We start from the raw sequence: 21,692 nt of genomic DNA, 5'->3' as shown, positions 1-21,692 counted from the left end.
ACCGTGGACACAACCTGATCATCAAGCAGGCGCGTCTGTCCGACACGGCCAACTACACCTGTGTGGCCAAGAACATCGTGGCCAAGCGCAAGAGCTCCACCGCCGTGGTCATCGTCTACGGATTTCCCATCAACCAGTGCTCCTCCTGTGACCAAAACAGTGAAGATGGCGGCCGCGACAAAACGATCTTTCACCAAAGAAAAAAAAGAGTGGAAAAAGAGTGGTGCGCACTGAATGGGTGCTGCTCTCTCATCGAATGCAATTTCTCCATCTATGAGATCAATAAAGTATCATCTCATCTCTCTCTCTTATGCACAGTTGCCAGATCTCAGTGGCCAAATCTGCACAAAAATATCTGAAAAAACTACCCAAAACCCGCAGACATACGGCACGGCTGGAGTTTAAATTGAGCATTCCATCCCCAAACCAATGAATAGGGAAGACAAGCACAATGCTAATGTTTGGGGAGGTATGATTGTTTATTTTATAACATTTCTTTATCATTAACATATAAAAGATGAAGTTTAGTGGCCACTGGATTTGTGTCCAACCCACAAAAACTTTGAATTGTTTGAATTTATTTGAATTTGAATTTGAATTAGCATTAAGCCCAGAGGACACTTGTAGACGCTCATTTGTATCTGAAGTAAAATCTCAAAAGGCCGGTTCATTCATTCATTCATACATTCATGATTTCTAACTAGGCTTTGACCTCGATGTGGGCTTTGACCTCAATGATGTGTTGACAACGGCTGAAAACATCAGGATCGTTAATAAGTTGCGATGATTGGTGGCTAATGCTAACGGCTAGAGGAAAAGGTAACACTTTGTTTTACTGTACCCTTGATACATTGTACCTAACTAAATTTAGTGCCATGTAATGTGCTCTGTAACAATGTGTAATAACTTGTACCTATGGGTTACATACACAATGGAATAATATATATTTGTAGTTTGTAAGTACATCATGTGATCATACATAACTCTAACCTTAATCTTAAAGGAACAGGCCACTGTTTTTCCATACTGAGATATGTTCCTACCTGAGCTTAGACGAGTTGATACGTACCTGTTTGGTCTTTGAGCGTGCCCTCAGTCACGCACAACGACCAAAGATGTTGTTAGCATTTGGCCTCTCCCAGCATTTTCCTATAGCTCCGAACAGGGTGCAGTTGGAAGCGACCGCGCTCTTCCACGGGCACAAAGACCAGACAAGTACGTATCAACTCGTCTAAGCTCAGGTAGGAACATATCTCAGTATGGAAAAACGGTGGCCTGTTCCTTTAAGCTCTGAACGTAAGGGTCTTATGTCCTATTCACCTTATTCCGCCCCGCCCATTTTTGCCACTTTTTGCGTTGTCTCGGCACTTCCGGTCGAGCGTGAAGCCCGTTCATTTAAACGGAGATCGAGGGAAAATATTCTCCGCTCAAATCTGATCCAATGTTCATTTGCACCGACATGTCAACACTGCAGCGTTTCTCTGCGCGGCCGAAAAACGGCTTTGTTTTCGTGTAGTAACTGATTGTATGTGGACTTCTCCAGCCCCATGTTAAAAGATAGGAGAAAATGGGTGGGCACAATTTATGGCGGAGCCCACGCGAGCCTCCGGAATAAGGTGAATAGTTACAGAGCACATTACATTGTACTAAATTAGTTAGGTACAATGTATTAAGGTAGTGTAAAGTGAAGTAATACCAAGGAAGAATACATTAAGCAGGCTTGCTAACTGTCCGGCTGTTTTTACTCACACAGCATGTTCAGAACTTAACTCAGGATGTAAATACTTCACTGACTTCTGTGCTAATAAGTGTAAGACTTGAAGCTAAAGGCTAACGCTAATTTAACGCGAACAAATGGAAAATTAGTGTCACCATCTGAACTAAAATCTCTGAAACACACTTGGCTTTAAGTTTTCTTCTGATTTATATTTTTTACTTATTTTAATTTGTGGACAGGAAGTTGCCCTTACCCTACACTGGCCGACAGGAAGTTAGTCAGAAACACTACATGCACACTGATCATCCCACTATGGTAAACTGATAACACCAGGAAGCTTAGTGAATGTAGTGAGGGGTTAGTGGTGGTCGGAGGGGCCGATGGCGCAGAGTGGTTGCCCTGCTTCCGTCAGTCTACCCCAGGGCAGCTGTGGCTATAGTAGCTTACTACTACCAAGTTTAGAGTGAATGAATAATGCAATGTAAAGCGTCTTTGAGTGTCCAGACAAGCGCTATATAAAACCAATGCATTATTATTATTATAAGCCTTGAATCATGGTTTATATTTAAGATTCCGGTCCCCTGTGTCTCATTTATACATTTGTTCACCCCCTCCCCTCTAGGCCCCTGTCCTCCACCCCCTCGGCCCACGCGTGAAAGCAGAGCCGTGGACAGCTGAGGTAACAGGCGTCCGGAGCGGCGAGAGACGACCCCGTCCGAGAGGGTCGAGGTGTTTATGAACCAAAGGACTGAGGAGAATAATGTGAAGCAAAGGGCGGAGGTGAATAATGTTCCTTCCTCCTAACCCAGCAAGGAAAGATCACATGAGATTAGTCTGCAAACATTTTCACAATTCACAATTTCAATGTCTCGCGATGGATTTTCATCTTCTGCTTATGGATTCCTCAGCCTTTACGGTGTTTTCTTTATGACGTTTTGTCGACTTGTGCTTTAGATTTTGTTGTGAAATCACCACCACATGACAGACGGAATCCCCTCCTAACTCAATATGGTCCTTTGTGGAAGATGCTGCAACACGCGCTCCAAAACTTTAGGGCCCATTTGGTTAAAATTCTTTATACCTCTAGATTCGACTGCATTTTTTTTCCGATGCACCTGCAGTGTCTCACTTTGTGTTTTGTTTTTGTTTATAGTTGCTCTAATCCATGGAGCGAAATTAAAAGTATACCATATCACAACATCATTCATTCTGTAAGTAACCCTGTAAGTAAAGTATACAGTTACCCCGTCTCTGGAGGGAGAGGTCATGGGTTAGATTACCACACACGGAGCCCAGACTCCAGGGTGGTTGGGTCAGGAAGGGCATCTGATCACAAAGAAAAATCCAATGTACTTGAAGACACATTGGCGGAGAGTTATTATTATGAACCTTGATATTTATTGCCTCGCAGCTGCCATTGTGGCCTGGAGTGATGTGTGAAAATAGTCTTTAAATTAGCAATAGATAAAGATGAATAATTTCTTAATATTGTAAAATTGTTCATGTTCACAACACAGTAAATGATTGGCCCTTAGTTCAATCAAGCTGATAGTGAAAATATTCAGATTCAGATTTATTTATTTAGCCATTTAAACATTTAACAGATAAAGTTATTTAAAAAAAACATAATCAGAAATAGCTGCCAATATCTTATGCATGCAGTCATAGATTTTTGGTTTTCAGATGTCACAAAGACGAAAAGAACTTGAAACAAAATATAATTTTAAAACCATGGAATTTTCAACAATAAGTGATTACTATTGTGTAACCTGGAAGCTTGTCATACTCTGAAATACTGTTTTTTAAATATATAAATATATATATTTAAGTATATATATATATATATATATATATATCTGAATGCAGTGGTCCCCAACCTTTTGTGTCTCGCATACCCCTTAAAGGAGCTATACCTTACCTTCTTTTTGTAGGGTAAATTTTTTTGCCTTATGAAAGTATGTTGTAAAAGTAATCATTTGTGAAAAAATCAGCCTGATGCATGAAGTTTGCGCCTTATTATGATTTGTTGATGTTGTGTATGGTCAACCCAAACAGTCAGTACAGGACTCAAAGGGGTCTAACTTTTTGGTCACATAGTGCCTCCAAAAAATACCCATTATTTTTGACTAATAAGGTTCAAAATTAGGTCATTAATTATAGTCTCCTATACGTCCCCCTATCTTGAGGATCCTGTCAACTTTTACAAAGTGATCAACTAAACTCAGATTAATTAGGATCTAGTACTGTGATTTCGCTTCATTTGGAAAACAATTCTCACTTTCAAAGATTTGACTGAAAAACATCATTAAAATTTGCTTTCTCTTGAAGTTCATTTTGAAACATGACCTAGCTTCAACTTTTTCCAATCTGAAATCCCTCAAGTGCCCCCAGCTAAGAGCTCAAGTGAAACCCTGCTGATGATTTATCAACATTTTCTTTGGATAAGCTTGCCTGATGAGAGTTACCCATCAAAGTTGACTCAGATGCCCTTCCAAACTATGAGGTGAGCGGTGTGTGGTGCGTGGGAGGGGTGTGTAGTCTATGTGTATCCCGCCCCCTCTGTCGGGTTTGGGGGGTGGGGGCTCTACAGTGGGTGTGGTGTCTCTACAAATAGCTGCCCCTCTGAGGCTCTGCCCGTCACTACCCCCTCTCTCCCAGTCGCCCGTCCGGGTCTTCAGCACCTCCAGCCACAGACTTCACCACTAACCTTCACTCGTCTCCAGACCAGCCATGAGCAAGTCCTACTCCTCCTCCTCTGCCCAGAGCGCCTCGTCGTACCGCCGCACATTCGGCTCCGGCGTGGGTTCGACTCCCATGTCCTCAATGTTCTCCTCGATGGGGGGCAGCGGAGGCGGCGGTCGCAGCTCCAGCCACATGTCCTCCAGGGTCTACGAGGTCAAGAGCATGGGCTCCCCCAGCTTCTCCAGCTACAGGTACAGGGCCTTACCATCGCCGTGGGAACGGTCCAAATGAGTACAATTAGTGTTCAGGTCATTCATTTTAAATAGTGCTAATTATGGGTAAAACCTCTACTAACATGGACTGAGCTGAATGTGATTCTTGTTTGGGTTATGCTAGGGTTTCATATTTCAGGTTAAGGCTCCTGAATGAGTGAGATAAACTGTAGAGTACAGTAAAGTACAGTTACTAATGATGAAAAAGGATAACCAATTAAGTGAAAGTACTGAAGTATTGCTATAGAAAATACTCAAATATTCAAAGTAGAAAGGTCATCTGATTTAAACAACTTTGTGGCTTCAAAAACACTAAAAATGGCACCAGAATTTCCCAATTCTCCCAAAACCAATGGGAGAGATAAGCCTTTCTCTTTGGTCCTCATGGCAGAGATCTGACATTGCTGTAATACCACCCCCTGGTGGCCAGGGGCCACTTCAAAAGACACTTGGTAAACAGGATTCCAATGGTGATTGTACTCCTCCCTACCAATGCTTAAAAGCCTGGCTTCAAGGAGTTTGTTTTTTTTTCTAAAAAATGCTATGTCCGTTGTGACAACGCTGTGCTAGGTGTCATAATTTTAACCATGCTGGTTTTCGTTCATCAACTATAAAAAGTGGAAGCCTAAGTCTATGATTGACATGCTTTGGAGCTCTGTGGACACTCGTGGCTGGTTTTGCCCATCCTGTGAGGGCGTGGCTTCCTGCCTTTTTGCCCTTTTAAGGAACAGGCTAATTTCACAGACCACTCGGGATCATTACTATGAATGGGGCTGAATGGAACACCGGTTCTCTCTTCTATCTTATATATCTATGGGGCGAACCTTCATTGTTGTGAATCAGTGACATTTGACAGTACGTGTGCACAGTGCCACCTACTGTACTGGAGTACACATCATTAGGCCTTTACTTTGAAGGCTTTATATACATGTAGTGGAGTAGAAAGTATTATATTTGTCTTTCAAATGTAACGGAGTACTGAATGATGTACAACTTGAGTACAGTACTTACTATCAGTACATTTAGCCAAAAGTGTTCATTCATGTATGTCATAGTATTTATTGATACAGACAAGACAGGAGTCACCAATCCCATGCCCTTTCTAACTTGTAGAGCCTCATTTTGTAATACCACCCCAACATGTAATACAGTACAAATTCAATCACATTTTCACTGTGAGCAGAAGACTGTAAAACTACATTTTGTAATAATGTTCTGGACGGAAATCCAATCTGACATAGCATGTTTACAGACATGAGTCCCATGTATGTTCCTTAACAACTCACCCTAACCCTGTAAAAGTTTGCTGAACTTACATGTCATTATTATTAGCTGTTGTAAATCACTCACTGTATGTCTGAATTCCCCTTACTCCTTTGGAGAGCGATTGTCCCCATGGAGCTTTATTTTTCACATTCCTCAGAATGAATGAACCAGTTTCATCATGCATTGTCTTGAATATTCCCAGGATGTCCTCCGGCGGCGGTGCTGGTCTCAGCGCCTCCAACGCCGTCAGAACCTATTCTGGGGAGAAACTGGACTTTAACCTGGCCGACGCCATGAACCAGGACTTCCTCAACACCAGGACCAACGAGAAGGCCGAGCTGCAGCACCTCAATGACCGCTTCGCCAGCTACATCGAGAAAGTGCGCTTCCTGGAGCAGCAGAACGCCGCCCTGACCGCCGAGCTGGAAACGCTACGGGGCAGGGAGGGGCCTGGGCGCGTGGCCGAGATGTACGAGGAGGAGATGAGGGAGCTGAGGAGGCAGATCGAAGCGCTGGCCAACCAGAGAGCTCGCGTGGAGGTGGATAGGGACAACCTGGCAGATGACCTGCAGAAGCTGAAACTCAGGTGGGCTCAGGGGACATCCTTGACAGTGACCTTTGCAACACAAGTATAGAAGTGTAGTTTTATCAATTTATGGCTCACTTTTATTCGTAATTTATACAAATTAGGATTGAAATATATAGGATATAGGCTGTGAATAAGAAAAATGCTTGAGTTAGAAAAGTGATTCTTGACTTGTGGAAGAATTTTCATAGAGTGGCGACTCAAAAGCCCTTCCCCGGGAACAATTCTTTCAATGTTTAGCTGAAAACTCAAACACTACTGGTGCACTCAATATAATTATCATAATTACAGCTTTTTAGACTTAAACTTATCCACTTAACTTGAGGGAAAATGGATCCCGGAAGTTTGTCAACCAGTTAAGAACCACCAAATTAAAACAGTAATGGATGGACTTTTGATTATTGTGTTGCTATTTTGGGTTAACTATTGTTGTCTTTGAATTAATCATAATGACAATAAAAAAATAAATTTCACTTATTTATTTATCAGGACAGTGTACAGTGACATTGTGCTCGTGAGCAAAGATGCTTGTACCAGACTGTAGCTTTTTCAGGCTAATTTCCATCTATAGTCCTGGGGGACAAACCATTTGTAACATAATCCAGTTCAGTATAGAAACCCTCTAAGTGAAATGATTGCACCCCCAGGATGGTGGACCACACATGTTGTTGAAGTATTCTTTTACAGTACTAGTAAACTAGTAAATTACCTTGCATTAACTGCAGTCTATAATTATACCATACAACCTCTCTCCACCGGCCTGTTCCATATAAACTAATATGTATGATTATTTTAATCTCCAAAAACGTTACATAAAAAAAAATTGCAACACAAATTTAAACACTTACTTTACTTTCAATCAGATTCACAGTGTCTGAACAATAAAGATATATTTAGCTCAGTATGTTTCCACCTGACCTCAAACGAACCATGAGTCACACTTGTATAAATATCTCGACAGACAACTGTCCCGCTTATTTTGTGGAAGGCTTTTATTCAGCCTTTGGCCCTCCTCTCCATCCTCAGGACGAGACAGAATGCATTAGTCAGACTCTGACGAGTGGGAGTGTTACCAAACTGTCTAATTGTGTCCGCGATGTAACAGCTACTGTCTGCAGCACTCACTTGAAATCAGGCAGATACAGAGTAATGTCTTGGAGCACAGCCTGGTGTGTGCAGCCTCCTATAGACTTCATATCGGATATGTTGAAATGGACTGAAGAGTGGCCAGAGCACCTGCTGCTGCCTTGGGCTCAAAATACTCCAACAGCTGCCGACCACTCACACAGAATCTGTGCAAATGTAGGCAGGAAAAAGGCAGGGAATCACATGTAGCTTTGCTATGCGCACAAAGGACTCCGGTCTTGCGGTTTTAGAGATAAAATTAGGCTGTGCTGAAGAGGTGAAAGCAACAAAGCAATCGTCAGCCTTTTCAAACAATATTTCCTATCAGTCCATTATAAAAGCAGCAGACAGGTCAGGAGACCAGGTTCTGGCTGGAGCCTGTGTCCTCTCCTCAGTGCGAGGCTACAGCTAACAGCCAGAGCAGGGGCGTAGCTGACACGGGCAGCAGAGGGACTAGGGCCCCCACAGCAACCTCTGCACTGGAAAACACTAACACATTATTTTGACAGTAAAAAAAATAAGAGTAAATAATTTGAACACTAAATGCCAGTAGACTAATAGCAGCTGAACAAGGTGAATGTTGCTTTAAGCTTTAGTAATCTGTTTGGCGTTACGTGTTAGGGTTAGGATTAGAGTTGGGCCATTAATAAGCATATTATTCATGGCCTATTAGCATGGTAGGTCATAACAATATCATGTAGTACTTATAATGTAGCATGCTGAGTCTTCTAGTCGAACCCCTGATAACCAATAATGAATGGATCTATATAGTCTTTATTTGACACGGAATAAAGCATAACACGGGATCATTTAAAAGCAGCATGATGTGATGAAAGTATGTGACATTCAAAGAAGTTCAATAACTCATTTTAACGGCCATGTTGTGTCTTCTCTTTCGGTTTGCAGACTGCAGGAGGAGATCCACCAGAAAGAAGAGGCAGAGAACAACCTGTCTGCCTTCAGAGCTGTACGTACACGTCCTTTATATTTCAGGCACAACGGATTTCTATATCGCTTATCAAATGATCGGGCTTAAATATGAAATATGTGAGAGTGTTTATTTCTGTAGATGGGATTTTTTGCAAAGAGAGCCTTTAATCAGAATAGGTTTTATTGCCATTGTCATGAGCAGGTTCACAACTAGGAACTTTGCGCAGTATGTTTGTGCACATGCGCCAAACGCACCAGGGCGGCCGTTACATGGCGTCCTCCTTTTTGTTGCTGAAAGTAGAGCAAAGCACATATATACACAATTATACACAAGATTAGGATAATACACATTACGCCCGGAAAACCTGCTGGAAATGTTTCTTTGGTACCATGGGGAGGGGAGGTGGGTAGAGATCGAGTCAGTGAGTGAGGTGGACAGAGGGAGGGGGCAGGTAAAGGCAGGTCAGGTATCGTGTTATGGAGGAGGCTCCTGGCCATGGAGTGTTGTGTACGATGTTTACATTGCACAGGAGAGATAACTGTACTGATAACTTAACCATGTTATAGTACTTCTTCTATTGCTGAAGTAATCAAATCTGTATTTCCTGGATTTTGCTGCCAAATGTATTTAGACGCAAAACTGTCCTTCGCATTTCAAAAGCCCATGAAGCTATTTTTTTATTAAATTTAATTTAAATTTGATATATATATATATATATATATATATATATATATATATATATATATATATATATATATATATATATATATATATATATATATATATATATATATCTTTAATGGCAAAAGGTACTTTGTAAGTTACTTTTACAATAACAAAAACAAGGCCGATATACATTTTTCTACAGAGTAAATAACTATTGGTGTTTTGCTTGTCGATTTGTACAGTTACTAAGTTTATGTGTCTTGTGCATTGTCAACTCTTGATATCATGATATTTTCTTACACTTCATTTCCAGGATGTGGACAATGCCACTCTGGCCAGACTGGACCTGGAGAGACGCATCGAGAGCCTGCAGGAGGAGATCGGCTTCCTCAAGAAGATCCACGAGGAGGTGGGTACTGCAAACTCTGCAGCTTAGAGAGTCCCGCTGGTTTTTCACCCGCACACACCCACCTGGTCTTTCGCCACACAGTAGGGTATGCCTTTAAACTGATACAAAACGACAAAGATGAAAAGTACAAGTATTTTTTGGAGGGGTTGAAAATCCCTTGACAAATGTGCATCCTTAGTGTGACTGTGAACAGGCTTGAGGCCCAACAGTGCTGGGTTGAAACACAGCATTAGAGCATGTCAGGGGCACATACCAGCCTAAAAGCATGAATACACATGCATTTGTCATATTTAACCAAGTCTTCACCTGTGTTGGTGATACCAAAATAAAGCTAGCGTATTAGCAACAGCTGTTTCCGATCTGGGAGTCTAATCAGATGATCCATTTCTTGTTTGGAAAGAATCTAACACTAGAAAAATCCGTTGCATTGCATTATGAATTGTTAAAATATAGTACAAATATAGTACAAAGGGGCAGATAGGTGAAATAAATATATTTAAAAAACCTGGCAGAAAGCAGGAAGTACTTCATTTGAAGGACATTTGAACTCTGTTATGTTTATTAAAAGGGTCAACACTGTCATTAACTGGCAATTATCCTGGATTAGCCTCTTCACCTTCAACAGCAGCTGCATTACTGACCAAAGAACTAACTGAGCAATAACTGAGCATACCATTTCTACCAGGAAAGGCATCGAATGAGTGAAGTAGAAGTTTATTCATTAGGTAAAAAACACTGGCAATGAGATCTCGGCACTGAACTTGGATCACAAACACAATATTTGTCAACAAAACGAACATTGCAATTCAATATTTTCCACCTATATATTTCACTTCAACGGCTCATATACTGGAGTCATGAAGCAGCCACGCCCTGACGCCCTCCATGTGGGGTATGTGTGTCAGGGGCATGGGGTAACTGTATCCGCACTGGTACTACGACATAACTCTGTCATTTCCAACACATCCGGCCAGTCGTCGGAAAAAGACTCGACAAGGAGATCACATTTCACGCGCCTTTTCAACGTTACAATGGAGTCATTTATTCATTTAGTTCCTCCTCAGTTACTGTAATGGGTCAGCAGTCTATCCTACCCTGCTTGATTTAAAGTGAGGATTGCTTAAAGCCACACTGCGGAACATTGCGGAGGCCAACTGGGCATGTGACAAGATGTGATAATAGTTAATAGTTCAATGTACAGTCCTGGTCAAGTACTCGTATGTAGTAAAATAAACATTGACTTTAAGAGTTTAACATTTGCAGTACACAACAGTAGCCTTTTCTATCGTCCTATTGGTCGGCCAAGTGAAGCGTCTTTATCGTCCAACATACAGAATTATGTTCTAAACAAAAAAAGTTAAATGGATTCTTCAAAAATAGCTGCCTTTTGCTTTGATTACTGCTTTTCTCAATGAGCTTCACGATATAGTCACAAGAAATTATATACACTTACACTTTTGAAATGTCTTCTGTCTGCCCTGTCATTTTATGCAAACTAAGTAGATTTCAGGTCCAATCAGGAAGGGGGGGTGGAGGCTTGAATATTTACTTTTGAGATTTTCCTCTCTCCGCATTTTCCAATCTTACAGACGATCACTTTAATACAGTATGTGCACATGTATAGAATGGGGCTCCACGTCCTCTGGTCCATTAGCACAAAGGTTGACACATTTCCCTCGCTTTGTCACTTAATAAAAAGTCTATTCATGGATTCCGAGCTGGGCTTCATGCAGCTAACAGTCCTCGCATAGTTTGCGGCTCATCAAAGCCCGGTGCGGAGTTACGGATGGAGACACATGCTTCTCGCAGGGGGTTGGCCTTTCACCCCGGAGCTATGCTGGAGAGGCCTGTCAGCCGCGGGGCGTGTGAGCAGATAGGGGGTTGGCTGTATTTTTAGCCTGTGAGACAAGGCCAGGCGACAGCAGCTGCGGACAGACAGACATTCCAGACAGACCTGCACGCTGTCCGCCTACAGGGTTCAGTGTTGCTGGTCAATGAGGACGTTCAAGCCATAGCCAGCAGGGGGAGTCAAGAGCAAAATGACAAGGTTGTTATATCCTGCAACACCGGCAGAACTTGGCCGGAATGCAAGTATACAAAAATTCGTGTTAGTAATAGGGTTCAAAGGGGGGGTCAAAGTTAGCACATACTCAATCGAAATAATAATGAGTGCATTAATCATGAATGAATCGATCATCAAATTACTTGCATGTGTTTTGTTAAAGAGGGGGTATTCTGCTTTTTTTCAATCACATAGCACCAGTCTATATCACACTACAATGATGACCAAACCTTCTGTTGGTCTGTAAATGCAGTAAATTAGAATAACTGCCTTGTATAAAATTGCTCTCTCAAAATGGCTGTAGTGAATGTCTTGAAATAGGCCTCTGTCTCTTTAAGAACCTCTGACTCTTTCCGACACGCCCCCTCCACACGCTGTCTGTGGCATCAGTGGGGAGGGGGTTCTGCTGAGGAGCAGTGGTTGGTTACTCGGCTGGTGACGAAAGCTCGGAGGCGTCTCCAGGAGGTGGGGGCGTTCCTAGGAGGACTCAGGCAAACCTATCCCTAAAATGGCCGCCATCAGAGTTTTTACAGATTACTCAAAAATATGTGAATGTGCGAAGGCAACACTTCAGGCATGTTTTTAATGAGGGAATGACATAATAACATGATGTAAAGCTTGAAAAAGTCGATTTTGCATAATACCCCCCTTTAACATGATCTACTCTTATGTAACAAAAGTAACAGTTACTAAAGCATCACAGAGGCTCGTCGAATGATGCTCTATCAACGAAAATGACATGAATTTTGTCATACTCTACTAAAAAATTTTAAGATTCTGTTGAAAATGTATCTAAAATGTGACTTATTAAAGGGACTATACAGAGTTTAAAAATGTTAAAATTAAGTATTTTCCTCCCCCTACATGTTTCAACAATGTCCTAATGTGTAGAATGAGCCCAGACTTCGCCACAACTGCCTCTAAAATCCTGCACTGTCACTCAAAAAGGTGTTAATTCGGGTCCGAAGTGGCGTCATGCACGAGCTTCATATAGAAGCTGCAGTTACTCGTATGGCCTGAGGTGGCAGTAGTGAGTATAAAATGGCTAACTTGCATCACCTTTAAGTGTAGAAAGCCTACTGTTAACATTTTGTACAGGAAGAAGAGCATTTTCGGTATCTTCATTTAGTTAACAGTGCAGCATTTGAGGAAAGACTGAAATATAGATACAGATGGCATCTCTGGAAGCGCCCATACATGGTCATGTTTGAAGCAGTTGAGGGGGAAAAACCAAGTGGAGAAAAATCTGAACTTTCTATAATTACTCCAAAACTATACTTTAACAACTGCTGAATTATGAATATAGCTAGCTAAATAAAGACACAAAGACATGGAGAGGAACAAAGTGGTTCAACAGTCCATAAAAACACAAAAATAATGGAGAATGCTAACATGATGCTTCCTGGTGCTTCATGTTAGCATCATGCTATGTTTTTCGCTTCTACAGAACAATCTGCTGTGAAAAAACATCCATATGGACACGATTTAGACTTGACTTTATTTGTATGTGATAAATAAGTTTATATTCCACCAGAAAACGGATTAAAATAGTTTTCCAATACATACTTCCTCCCCCTTTACGAGGCCACGCCCCCTTGTTTCTATCAACAGTTAGACTAAACAACGTGCTCAAAATGTGGCATTTTATTTTGTTATTCCATTGATCTGATGCTCATAGACTGTCATTGTCGTCATTTCCGAATTGTTCAGTTGGTGTTAAATATGTGACATTTTCTATACTTGTTCCATAAATGTTATTTTCTAAAATAAAAAGCACTGGAGTAGGATGAGTGCCCTCTGCTGGTGTTTTGAGGAAGTACATCTTATACCATGTTTAACTCATACCAGAACAATATAACGGGATCCAAGAGTAGTTGTAAAAGCCTGAGTAAAGCGTCATGTTGGACCTTCATTAACACCGCTGTGCCCCTGCAGGAGATCCGCGAGCTGCAGAGCCAGATGCAGGACACTCAGATCCAGGTCCAGATGGACATGTCCAAGCCCGACCTGACCGCAGCTCTGAGGGACATCCGTGTGCAGTACGAGTCCATCGCCGCCAAGAACATCGCCGAGGCTGAGGACTGGTACAAGTCCAAGGTGAGGACTACACCAGGACTAAACCTGGTCTAACTAGAACCACACCAAGATTAAACGTGGACTGAACAGGCTCTGTGCACGGAAACATGATGCTAACTTTCTAGGGTAACGGCTGTTAATGGAGATATTTCACCAGAGGAGACTTCAGTGTTTATAAATACAGCTGTTTTAGCCCTGAAGCTAAACATTAATTTAATGCTATAAAATGGTGCAATAGAGCTATAATTTCAGCCAATTTTGTTTAAAAACATTCAGCTTGATGTTGATTTCAGTTTTTTGTTTTTCCAATCTTCTTTTGTTTTTAATTTATGTGAAAAATATGGACAGCCAGACGTCGTTAGCCTACACAAGCTAACAGGAAGTTTCCAAACACAATCCGTGCACACAGTGTATTGTTATGCTGCATTCGAGTCAACTGGTAATTGGGATGTTTCCCACTTGAAATTATACTTAGCGACCTGTTCCAGCTGAATAAACTTGCATGCAAACAAAAGAGCTACAACAGTTAGCTAATAAGATGTTACTGTTATATAACATTTCTTCACATGAGATATTATTCAAAACATGCTAAATAACATTATACTGTGGCCGGGACCAAAAGTAACGCTCACATCACTGATGCAGCTGGGCATTGCTGTCTTCATCTTATATCTGATTGGTCGACTCCGGTCATCTCTGAGTTTACATGTTTGATTACCTGTTCGAACAGTGTTCCAAGGCATTTTGCCTAATGAGAGGCGGGAAGTTTACCAGTTGAAAGTTGCCTGTATCGCAGCATAAGCCAAGTCTAAACAACACTAATCTGTCCCTATTTGAATTTAAACACAGTGTATTTGTTGTAGGTGACTGACCTGAACCAGGCTGTGAACAAGAACAACGATGCCCTGCGCCAGGCCAAGACTGAGAGCATGGAGTACAGACACCAGATCCAGTCCTACACCTGCGAGATCGACTCTCTCAAAGGCACCGTGAGTGCACAGTCAGACAACTGACACAACACAAAGCAACAGTAGATATTTATATGAATACTTCCTCCTAAACCTCACTGATCTCTCGTGTTTACCCTCAGAACGAGTCCCTGCTGCGTCAGATGAGGGAAATGGAGGAACGTATGGGCCGTGAAGCCACCAACTACCAGGATACCATCGGGCGCCTGGAGGGAGACATCGCCAAGATGAAGGTTTGTGCCAGGGGGATACTCGAAGTCAAAATACACTGAAACAACTGAAAACATGGAGATCCGTGGTTCTCTAACTGTGCTACGTGAACCACAGACAGTCCTTTTAGATTCACTTTAAATCAATGACATGTTGCTTTAGTAATGCTCCCTGAGAACCAGATTAAACGATTATATTTTATGAAAATTTGTTCCAGTCGTTTCACTATTTTAATCTTAACACTAATCGTTAGCTCAAACTATTCAAATCAGTGATATGTTGCATTCAAGTCTTGTCTCTTTGTCACAGTATGCTATAATTACATATAATCTCGTGTAGTCTCGTTGAAGATAGACCAGAAGTGTCACAGCTTCTCTGCGTGGTGCAGTATCGGAGCTATGTGGGAAGCAACTCGTCCATACTCTTATATAACTTTATAAATAGACTTATGAGAAGTGGCTGCTGTCCAAGGACGGCTTATTGAAAGAGCGTCAAGTTGGTGCGTGTGACTCGGACGATGTGACTTTCAGAACTGGTATGAGCGCCACCACGTCAAAAAAATAAATAAAAATAAAAGAAGATCAGGGTCATTGGATTTCTCTTTTTTGTCCATCACTGAGTCATCCACAGACCCTTCTGAAATACGTTTGTGTCCCCAGGACGACATGGCCCGCCACCTGAGGGAGTACCAGGACCTGCTCAATGTGAAGATGGCCCTGGACATCGAGATCGCCACCTACAGGAAGCTGCTGGAAGGAGAGGAGAGCAGGTCTGCAGCAAGTCACAGCAGCATGGCCCGATTTACTCAGCCATGGTGCTAAACTGATGATACTGTATTTATTTTACACACACATCTGATACACTGTATAAATGACATTGTGTCGTGGCTTTTGAGCATTTATGAGAGACAATAATATCAACGTCACCTGCTTTTGGCACCACGCTTCAGGCCCAGAAGGTCTTGAGTAAACAATATACAACTTTTGTTTTGGCATTTTTATGTGTCCCATTAGAGACCATTTAAATGAGTCATATTATGCTTTTTTTTCTGGTATTTTGTCATAATCTATTACACACACATATGTCATTATACAACATTATTTGGCATAGGCAATATTGATCTAAAACAACTTAGAAACGACTAGAAACGAGTCACTTGTATGGTCCAAAGCCCATGGGATTGATTCCCACCTGAGCACTCCAAAAAATGAATATCTAGATTAGTTTAAATGTCTGAAATTGAGCTTTGTTTTTCAAGTTTAAGTTGTTTTGACATCTCAATCTTGAGTTGGGCATTCGACCCAGATTATTTCACTCCTTTTGAGATATTTCTGACTCAATTCAAATACATTTGGTCTTTATTTAAAGGTTGATTTATCTGCCAATCGGGGGTAAAAACATTGAATTTGTCCCATTGGCGGATACACTTTCTTATTTTTCAAACAAGATATGTCCTTAGAACCGGTCTGAAATGTCCCCAAACAAGCAAAGTATTCTAGATCGAGGATCAAAGTCTGAAAGAGTGAAAACTACTCACTTTTAATATAATATTCCATTGCCGACAGACCTCAACTAACAGTTATTCTGTCTTCTGTTGAAGGATCACGACCACAATGCCCATGCAGTCGGCCTATTCCTCGGCCTCCATCGGCTTCAGAGGTAAGACACAATGCTTTATCGAATAGTAGATAACACTGATAATAGAGCTGTATTTATACCTTTATAAATAAATGCATCCACTCACTCAACTAAATATACTCCATGCCTGTATAAGGAAGCCAGTCCGTTCCCGTAGTGGCGTGCTATGGCCACAGGGAGGAGCTAAAGGGCAGGTTTAGACAGCACTTGTTTTCATATGCTTCCAACTATGACAATATTCCATGCTCAGACTGTAGTTATTCATAAAAAAAAGACGCCATTTGAACCTGGTAAATATTCAATCAAACAGTGACACATTTATGCAGTAAAAATAGTTTAGCAATGTTCTGTCTCTGAGGAAAAATGATGTACAGTATTACACTTTCCCAGAAATGTAGATTTAATGCCAGCTTGAATCCAATTTACTTTCGTCAATTTAATGACTTTTAGGCTTTTTAATGCCCCGCAGAAACCCTGTTCCAAGTAGATACTGTTGTTGCTTTACATTATCCACCTCTTCGTAGGATCATGAGCCTCGATTTTTCATATCCACAAAGGTTCAGTGTTTGTAAACTAACGAATAATAAATCTTTTACCTGCCCCTCCGCAGAGACCAGTCCCGAGTCGCACGGGCAGCAGCGCTCCTCCGAGGTCCACTCCAAGAAAACTGTGCTCATCAAGACCATCGAGACCCGCGACGGAGAGGTGTGTCCCGCGCCTTCTGAGGGTCGGGGTTAGGCTGTTGGGCTGGGTGGACTTGTACATGTGCAGTGTAGAGCTGTGTAAAGTAAAGATTTGCTGTGGTGTGTCCATCAGATGAAGTACTCTAAGAGCCAGGGGGCTAGTGCTGTAAGTCCATCCCATCTTCACTTCATTATTCACTCGAGCAGTGGTTTCCCAAAGTGGGGTCCAGGTCCCTTACAGTTCCGATAAAGTCCTCCAGGGGGAAAGGGTTGTCCTCACGATAAATACAGCAAAGAAAATTGACTTTTGAGTGAAATGTAGCTGTTTAAAGGAGACATATCACGTTAGCATCGACTCTTTAACCATGTTGTAATGTTGTTCCCTGGTCATATACAGACAATTGTGTCACTGTCAAAACCCCAAACTGTCCTCCACATTTTTACAGCCCATAATCCAACATCACATCTGTTCTGAGCCGATCTGCTCCCAGTGTGTTCATCAGGCCGAGCTGAAGCTGTAAACCACGCCACAAATCGAAACTGAGAGTTTGTTTTAAATGAGTTATTCCCACAGCTGCCAGCAGGAGGAGCCCCAGACCAGTGTTAATTTTGACAACATATTTTATTTTAGTTTTAGTCTTAGTCTTTTAAATAAAATGTAATTTAATTTTAGTCGAGATTTAGTCAAAAAAATCTTTTCAATTTTAGCCTAGTTTTAGTCGACTTAAATTGCAAGTAAATTTAGTCGCATTGATAATATTCATTAATCATATTTAATATTGTTCCTCGGCTTCATGGAGCTGCTCCAATAGAAGTTTGGATGATTTTAGTCTCTCCCTTTCATTTTCATTTAGTCTTATTTTAGTCGACTAAAATATCTGGACATTTTAGTCATAGTTTTAGTCTCATGAAAAACTTTTAATTTAGTTTTAGTCCAATTTTAGTCGTCAAAAATATCACTTTGACTAAAATTAAGACTAAATATTTTAGTCGACGAAATTAACACTGCCCCAGACAAAGCCTTCATCAGCTCTAGCCTGTATTTCATTATTACTATTTTGTACAGAGACATTATTTCCAATTGTAAAACTTGAGGCACCAAAACGTTTTTAAATCTATTTAAATCTCCGCAGCCTATGCATGATATGTCCCCTTTAAATGTTTTACTTTAAACCAGTATTCAACCTACAAGTTTTAGCGTTAGCATCATTTTTACTGTGCTTTGTTTTTGTTCTTTGGATCAATAAGGGGTCCGTGACTCTAGACTTTGGGGAAATCACCGCTCTAATATCACTGATCACCTCGGCAACCAAGGAACAACAGCGGGAAACTATTTGTAACTTAGTTCATCGTGTGAATCAAGCCAAGGAAACAATCCACTTTTTCACTTTTTGCCACAAGCGCTGTGTACGGCAGGACGGCACTCTGTGACATTATACGTTTCTGGAAATCCCCTTTAACACCAACATTTCTTTACAATCCTTTTTATGTTTGAAACAATGTTGTCCATAATTCTGTCAAAATGTGCAGGTTTGAATAAAGAGGCCTTTTGACACGGGACCAAATGGGAACAAGTTGGAGCAAGAGACTGTTAACTTGAGAAGTCAAAGTGATAGAAACCAAAATGTCAGTGTCATCCGGCTCTGACACTTTCAAGAAGATCCCAGTCCCACTTAAGATGGAACTTCGATTATTAGCAAAGATAAATGATGGATATCGGTAGAGAAAAGCTAGTATTGTCAGTTGAAAAGTAAAGAAGAATCGCCGATTGTTGATCCTTGGTTTAGTTTTTCACCAATCACCAAACACCACCTTACTTTTCCACAGTTCTGAGATAGATTTTTTGTTCCCACTCAACCTCACCTCTGCATAAATCCGAGCACAAAGCTATGATCCCATCCCAGACTTCCGATTACCGCATCCACGATGTGTGAACCATATATTCTTTTTGTCTTTCAGGTGGTCAGCGAATCCACGCAGCACCAGCAGGACATCATGTAAAACAACACAACATGGCGACCGCTAATGAAAGCTGCAGTATGTTTGAAGGAAAGCCATAAGAAATGCATAATTCCTCCCACGGAGCCCCCCCCCCCCAACCGCACGGAGAAAAAGATAATTCTATTTACCGTTGGGCTCAAGTCCAAGCCGTTAAAGCGTATTTCAATGGGAACTGTGTAATAATGGGTGAATGTAAACAAAGCAGGCAGAATACTCATATTTTATACTTTGAAAGGTCCGTTTTTCCATCTTTTGGCAATGAAACTGACACCAAAAAAATAGAAAGAAAGCTTTACGTGTATGTATTTGAAGGATTGCTAATGTTCACCGCTTCATTCTGTGCTATATTGTAAAGTGGCTGAAGTTATGGGATGTGGAGAGTGACATTGTCCGCTGAAGGAAGCTCACTAGCGTGTGGTTTGTATGTCGTACGTAACCCGGGAGACCACGCCCCGCTGCCTCACCGTGCCTTAAATCAAATAAAGACATTTGATAGTAGGTTTACATGTGTCCGCGTGGTCATTGGTAGAAAGTTTAACACTTAAGACAATTATGTTGACTGCTTGGTTAGTATTCTTTTTATTGGGGTTTGGCGTTTTAAATTTAAATGTTAAATCCCACTCAGTCATCAGCTTGCACATTAGGACAATAACTCCTTCCTTTCACTGTGGTGAGTTCTCCAGCTGATTATTAAGAAACTACATCACCCTGACACCAGACCCCAATATAAACTCTCATCCTACTGCAATGTGTTTAATGAGATTTCCAATATGGCACATGAGTCAAACTACTGTTGTGTTCAGAGTTCAGAGTCTTTCTCATAGGGATTAATATTAGACTTAAAAAATATGATTAACATTTTATAATTTGAAATGTCCCTGTAAGAATTAAATAGTAACACTGAAATACAGGTGCAGGAGCTGCTGAAGACTTCGACTGGGGCTCCTCCCGCTGGCAGCTGTGGGAATAGCTTATTTTAAAAGTAACCCAGTTTCGATTAACAGCGTGGTTTACAGTTTCAGTATGACGTGATGACTGTACACTTTAGCGCAGAACGCCACAGAACCGATATAATGCTGGACTATGGGATTAACGATTTGTAGGACAGTTTGGGGGTTTTAACAATGATGCGGTATTACCCAGGAAGTACTGAAGAAGAAACGGCTAAATCAAACAGGATCAACCTGAGGATTTCTCAAAACTACGTACACTTGAATGTAGTGAAATGCAAGGCTCCTCTAAACAAATATGTCTGACTGCTCTGGCATTACTGAATCTGTGAGTTTCAAACATGAACCACTACTGACACGACATGAGACCAACAGAACAGATGATGATGAAACTGTATCAGGCTCACCTCCTCGCTGCACATAGCCCTTTGTCAAAGAAACAAAATAAAAAGTAAAAAGTAAAAGCGAGCAAGTCAACAGGAGTCATCTTTTATCCATCTTTTATCCTATTTTTATTTATTCTTATTCCCTTATTGTTATAACTCTGCCCCCTAAGATTTGTGCTTTACTTATTGTACATAAAATACTTCGTTTTCTACTATTGAACTGTTTGCACATTTCCTGTCTGTTTTGCACACTCTGAGTGATCTTGTTGAATGCCGATTGTAACAAGTGAATTTCTCCGTTGTGAGATCAATAAAGGATTATCTTATCTTATCTTATCTTATCTTATCTTATCTTATCTTATCTTATCTTATCTTATCTTGCAATTAATAACAGCCTGTACTGCTGCACTTTAAAATATAGGTATATAGACTCCACTCTTGAGTCTATTTTAGTGTTGATGGCCACTGGCTGCTCTGCTTTTTGGCGCCAACACTAGGGGCCGCCATTGCTGTAGTACCTCCATATCGCCGCTAGTCTCCCATTGAAATGCATTGGACTGTAGACATGTGACAACCTAGCTCGCTAACAGCAATAATTTTATATAGCGTTTTCCGCTCTAAAGTTGGTGGCGCCCCACATTGGAAGACAAGTCATTACAAGGAAAAAAAAAAGTTAAATAGAAGGAAAGGAAAATACAAATGAGCCTGTACGTTTAAAAATAAGCTAGATCAGGGGCCCACTGAAACAATTCTGTTGGCCTGCCAGAAGGTGACCTACTTTTGCACTAAGTGTGGTGTATACTAACTCTCTCCCATTCATTCTCAATGGTAAATATGGATGCAGTACACTGTTTGGCCACCATCGTGTTTCTCTCCCTTCTCAAAGTAATGGAAACACTGTTGTGGTGTCTTGGTGTTATTTATCACACAGCGTTGTAGAAACAGCTTTTCCAGATTTTTTTTTTTTATTGCAAAGGTTGTTTCAAAATGGTTTCAAAATGATCTAATGTGGCATTTTCTTTGAGTTAAAAAATGAATGAGGTAAAGTCACAGTAAGTCACTAT

The 21,692-nt window shown here is 41.1% G+C and overlaps 1 protein-coding gene across 1 annotated transcript; it reads left to right on the top strand.

The window, feature by feature from the left end:
• Positions 1-4,367: 4,367 nt before the first annotated feature.
• LOC306967455 (desmin-like) lies at positions 4,368-19,771 on the top strand. Its single transcript, XM_079562506.1, has 11 exons — positions 4,368-4,650; positions 6,140-6,523; positions 8,555-8,615; positions 9,559-9,654; positions 13,652-13,813; positions 14,656-14,781; positions 14,883-14,993; positions 15,630-15,739; positions 16,571-16,629; positions 17,219-17,313; positions 19,251-19,771. The coding sequence occupies exons 1-11, from the start codon at positions 4,448-4,450 to the stop codon at positions 19,290-19,292; spliced, it is 1,449 nt and encodes a 482-aa protein (XP_079418632.1). The 5' UTR covers positions 4,368-4,447; the 3' UTR covers positions 19,293-19,771.
• Positions 19,772-21,692: the final 1,921 nt, after the last annotated feature.

Source organism: Gobius niger, assembly GCF_951799975.1.
Source record: "Gobius niger genome assembly, chromosome: 9".
In the NCBI taxonomy this organism is placed as follows: domain Eukaryota; kingdom Metazoa; phylum Chordata; class Actinopteri; order Gobiiformes; family Gobiidae; genus Gobius; species Gobius niger.
The sequence above is the reverse complement of the archived record's forward strand: the minus strand, read 5'-3'. Positions and strand labels throughout refer to the sequence as shown.